This window comes from Neomonachus schauinslandi, chromosome 1 (assembly GCF_002201575.2).
Source record: "Neomonachus schauinslandi chromosome 1, ASM220157v2, whole genome shotgun sequence".
Lineage (NCBI taxonomy): Eukaryota > Metazoa > Chordata > Mammalia > Carnivora > Phocidae > Neomonachus > Neomonachus schauinslandi.
This window is the reverse complement of record NC_058403.1, coordinates 3,711,031-3,716,092: the sequence shown is the minus strand read 5'-3', so window position 1 is coordinate 3,716,092 and position 5,062 is coordinate 3,711,031. Positions and strand designations below refer to the sequence as shown.

The 5,062-nt window shown below is 56.6% G+C and overlaps 1 protein-coding gene across 1 annotated transcript in view; it reads left to right on the top strand.

Annotated features, from left to right (window-relative positions):
- The window catches only part of UMODL1 (uromodulin like 1), a 66,276-nt gene that overhangs the window by 53,312 nt on the left and 7,902 nt on the right, over window positions 1-5,062 (top strand). The window contains exon 23 of the mRNA XM_021679167.1: window positions 3,963-4,164. Coding sequence (XP_021534842.1) covers window positions 3,963-4,144 — 182 coding nt within the window. The 3' untranslated portion in view covers window positions 4,145-4,164. The remainder of the gene's footprint in view (window positions 1-3,962; window positions 4,165-5,062) is intronic.

The window sequence follows — 5,062 nt, the reverse complement described above, 5'->3', positions numbered from 1 at the left end:
TTTTTTCCATCCATCCACCCATCCACCCACGCATCCATTCATCCATTTATCTATCTATCCATCCATCCATCCACCTACCCATCCATCATTCTTTTACCCATCTATCTATCCATCCATCCATCCTTCCATCCTTCCATCCACCCACTGATTCAGCATTCCTTCCTCCAGCTGTCTACCCAGGATCCATCCATCTATCCATCCATGCACCCACTTATCATTATTTCATCTGTCTGTGTGACAGGCATACATCTCTACGAAGTGTCTCGCATTCTCCTTTTTCCCTGCAACATGGGTGACTACATTGTGCCTCCTTTCCCTCTTCTATAAACTGGGAACAATAATAATTTCTACTTCATACAGTGCCTTGTCCATAGAAATTACTGGATAAGTGTTAGTTATTATTTGTAACCAGTAGAGTACCACACTAACAACCATTGCAGAGAACACCAAATATAATCAGGGTATAAATTGTCGGGCTCAAAAACAAGGACTGTAATTATTCATTTTGTTCATCGTTCTTTCTCATTGTATTATTAGCTTTTGTTTACTCCATTACTGTGCCACACAAATAGACAGAAAAAGCATTTAGAAACATGGAATCTCCTAGTTGGTGGAAACTTCACATTTTAATTGTGTACATGAGCAGAAGTAGTGTTGGAGACTACAGGGGTGAGATGGACTGGCAGACAGATCCCTTCGGAATTGCCCCCCTCCCACCCTGTGCCCACACTCTGTTCCCTATGCACCCACGCTCTGCCCCCACCCTTGATGTGCATCCATGCTCTGCTCCCCACCTCCCATATCACCCACGCCCTGCCCCCCATGTGCATCCATGCTCTCCCCTCACCCCCCATTCACCCACACTCTACCCCCCCCACTGCGTGCCCACATTCTGCACCCCCCACATGTGCCCACACTCTGGCTTTGCCATCACCATCACTCCCACTGTAGGGAAGACTGAGAATACTTGGGGATTTCAGGGAACATGGCCAAGATCACAGGCCGGTACCTGGACAAGCTGGGCCTCTCAGAGCAGTTCCCAGCTTCTCCTAACCCACCCTGCTTTCCTCTTCTGGGGCTGCACAGGCTTCTTCCTCCCCAGAGCTCCAGCCCTCACACCATCTGTGTTGGTTCTCTGCGGCTGGTGCCACAGGAAACTAAGTGCACAGACTGGGGGGTTTAAAACAGGAGAAAATATTCTCTCACATTCAGGAGGCCAGAAATTCAAGATCAAGGTGTCAGCAGGGCTGGTTCCTGCTAGGGCAGTGAAGGAGAGTCTGTCCCAGGCTCTCCCAGCTTCTGGCATTTGCTGCTCTGGTTCTCTTTGGCTTGTAGGATCCCATCACTGGATCTCTGCTTCTGTCCTCACACGGTGTTCTACCGGGCCTCTGTGTCTTCACGTGGCCGTCTTCTTATAAGGACGTGGGTCATATTGGATCAGGGGCTTCTCCTGCTTCAGTGTGACCTCATCTGAACCTAACTCATTACATCTGCAATGACCCTAGTTCCAAATAACATCACCTGCTGTAGGACTGGGGGTTAGGACCTCGACATGCCTTTTTGGAGGACACACACAACACTGTGCATTGGTAATGTTAAGGAAGAATCCATTTGGGCATCGTCCCTGAATGTGTGCTGCCAGCAAACCTTCTATCAGCATCACAATTTTCTGATTTAATTTTTGGAACTCTCCCATGGCCATTTGCTTTGCTAGACACCTCATTATTTCTCACTCACTAGAGTTTCTTTGTACAAAGAGGAAGAGAAAGTTTAGGTGATGTCGGCCAGATGCTCAAATGTTCCCGCAGGAAGGGTCTGGAGCAATCATCGAGGCCGATCAAGAAGTGAGGAGCCGGGGGTCCCCAGACAGCGGCTGAGCTAGAATGCAGACCTCTAGAAGGGGCTGTTTTCCCTGGGGTCGTACCTGTGCTGGGAGGTTCTCTATCACTTTTCCCCACAGGGTGCGTGTCCCCTTCACCAAAGCATTGATAGCTTAGTGTCTTTGCAAAATCACTATTTGTGTGCATGACCCCAAGTGGCCATGGTAACCCTCTTGCGTGTGGGCGCGGGCTGCCTGAGCTATCCTGATGGAGGACCAGTTTTTTGTTAAAAGATGGACAGGTGGTCCAGCTGTGTGACCCACATGCAGCTCACACCACACAACTGGTCTCTTTGGGCCGGGTGGACATCCCCACCGGTGGCCAGGGTCATGCTGCAGGATGTGCTCGCTGTCCACTTCCAGCTCTCTCACGTGGGCTCCCCTTGGAGCAGCTCTGGGTCAGTGGGTCGGTTAGGAGCCTTTTGCTGCAGGTAACAGGAAACCAAACCTGCTCATTCGTCCCCGGAGCCGGCCGTCTGGGCTGGCTCTGGGCTCCACTGTGGAGCAGGGTCTATCTCTTCTGTCCTGCTGCTCCAGCGTCCTCAGTGCGGTCCACCCTGCTTGTGCTATCAAGCTGTCCCGCACCTGAGGCACAGGAGGACGGCAGGGCCCCATTATAGCACCCCCCAGAGGCTGGATCTAGGGACCAGCCATGTGGTGGTGTTGGGGAAGCTGGCTGTCCAGAGTCCGGGTGCCTTGGGAGGTTGTAGCCATTCTAACATCTGTCCCCAGGGTCTCTGTCCCTCCGGAGGAGGGGATGACCTATGTTCCAAGCAGCCAGGAGGGGGTCCCTAATGCCATTGCTGGGCCACCCTGCTAACTGTGCACACCTGTGCCGTGCCTTGGCCGACCCAGAGCAGTGTCTACACAAGCAACTGCAGAGGAAGCAGGATCCGGGTGCCGCTTGCCCCCCAGGCGGACACCCTGATGTAGGAGGACGGAGGTGAGCGAGAGGCAGCTGCCCTGTCAGTGGGTCGCACCCGCTCGCACTGGGCTCCACGGCACCCTGTCTTCCTCGTGGGGGTGGGCAGGTCTCTCCCCTGGGATGTGGGGGGGCAGGCCAGAGGGCTGCGTGGTGGCCTCCTTCTTTCTCTGGCCGGGCGGGTTTCTCCTGCGGTAAAATCGAGGGGAAATGCACACACCATATGGGGAACCATTTTAAAATCAGCAACCCAGTGACATTTCACACATTCACCGTGTTCTACAACCACCCCCTCTCTCGAGGTTCAAAACATTTTCATCACCCCAAAAGCAGCTCTGCACCAATTAGGGGTCCCTCCCCACCCCCTTCCCTCAGAACCTGACACCAGTGTGCTTTTTGCCTCTGGTTTTGCCCGTTCTGGATAGTTCTAGATGCAGAGTCATACTACATGTGGCCCTCTGTGACTGTCCTCTCTCACTCAGCAGGAGGCTTCGGAGGCTCCTTCCTGTTGCAGCATGCATCAGGACTTTATTCCCTTTTAGGGCCCGACAATATTCCGTTGTGTGGATGGACCACATTTTGTTTATCCGTTCCTCCTTTGGTGAACGCTTGGGTTGTTTCCAGCTTTGGCCTGTTGTGGATACTGCTGCTATGAACATGGTGTCTGGGTAGGCAAGTCCCGATTTCCAACTTCTTGGAGTCTGTGCTCTCCTCTGTTGCTATGGGCCCTCCGTGCCCGGGGAAGGCCCGCGCTCTCTGTGCTGGGACCAGCCACGTGTCCTCACGCAGAGCCCAGCTGAGCCCTCGGCCTCCCCTAGTGATTGTCCAGAACGCGGGCAGGCTGAGCTGTCCCGGCTGATGCGCTGCTCTCGTGGGGTTGGGACACCTGCTTAGTCACCTTCGGGAACCCACACGCACACGGGCACGTGTGGAGCCTCATGCCACGGTGCTCCAGATCAGTCAAATGCAGATAAGAATGGCACAAAGCGGCGGACACCCCTGGAGAGCTCGCTCCCTGGCCGCTCCGTCCCAAGCCCTCCGTTCGGCCCGCACCGCAGGGTCGCAGTGCCGGGGCCGCGGGCGGTACCAGGACCTCAGAGACGTGTCCCTCCTGGTTCGGGCAGACCTCCCTCCCACCTGCGCCCGTCTCGTTGCCTGCAGGTGAGCGTCCAGGTGTGCAGCCAGGCCTGGGAGCTGGCTACCTCGTCCTCATCGTGGTGGCTGTCTTTGCCTTGGTGGCAGGAGCAGCTGTCCTTGTCATCGTGCACTACCAGAGAACGACCGGCAAGTACAACTTCGGAGCCCAGTCAGACGACTTCAGCTACCAGGTGTTCTCCGCGTAGGAGGCCCGGCCAGCCTGGAGGTGGGTGAGGAGCAGGACCCTCGCTGCTGGGGGACACCGCACAGTGCGTCCCGGGGGCTTCCTAGGTGGCTGTCAGGTTCCGAGCCCTGCGGTGCAAAGCGACGGGAACGGTCGCGGGAGGGGAACTGGACCATCGGTTGTCAGGGACCAGGTTGTCAATTTGCACAAGCGCGGAGCCCGCGGAGCCCGGGGCAGTGTGGCGGGGTGAGACAGGCGCCCTTCAACTCCCAGCTCTGTCCCCCACTCCTGGGCGGCCCCGGGCGAGGCCCTGAGCCCCCGGTGCCTTGGTTTCTTCATTTTCCCTCGTTTGTAAAAGGGCCGTGTGATGGCAGTACCAGCTGCACGATGGCGTCTGGCACCCCGAGTGCCGAGCGAGTCCCCACGATCATCCTCGGTGCTGTGTCCCTGCAGCCTTGCCCCGGCCACGCACTGTCCCTCGTGGCCTGGGTGAGGCGCTGGGCACACGGCGTCTGCGCGGCACTGACCGGCATCCGTGATTTTAAACACTCGAACCCCGGGTGTGAAGACGCTCTTCCGAGCTGTCGGGGGGCGTGCGGGCTCCTTTGTGGGCTGAGGGCCGCTGAGCCCCGACAGTGCCGTCCGTCTTGGGGCGCAGTATCACTAGCACAGACCTTCAGGGGGGTGCCAGACTGTTACTTCTGCCAAGGTTCTGAGATTTTTAAAAAAGAGGAAAAGAAAAGATCACAGGCCGCCTTTGGGCACCTGTCTGTGATTGCGCCTCCAAACACTGTCCGAGTCCATGAGGTTACGGAGGCGACAGCAGCCGGAGCTTGGCTCTGGGCCCTGGGGCCGCACCAAGGTGTCCTGGGCACCACCCTGCACCTGCGCCCCTCACCTGTGCCCCCTCCCCTGCGCCCCTCACCTCTGCCCTCCCCTG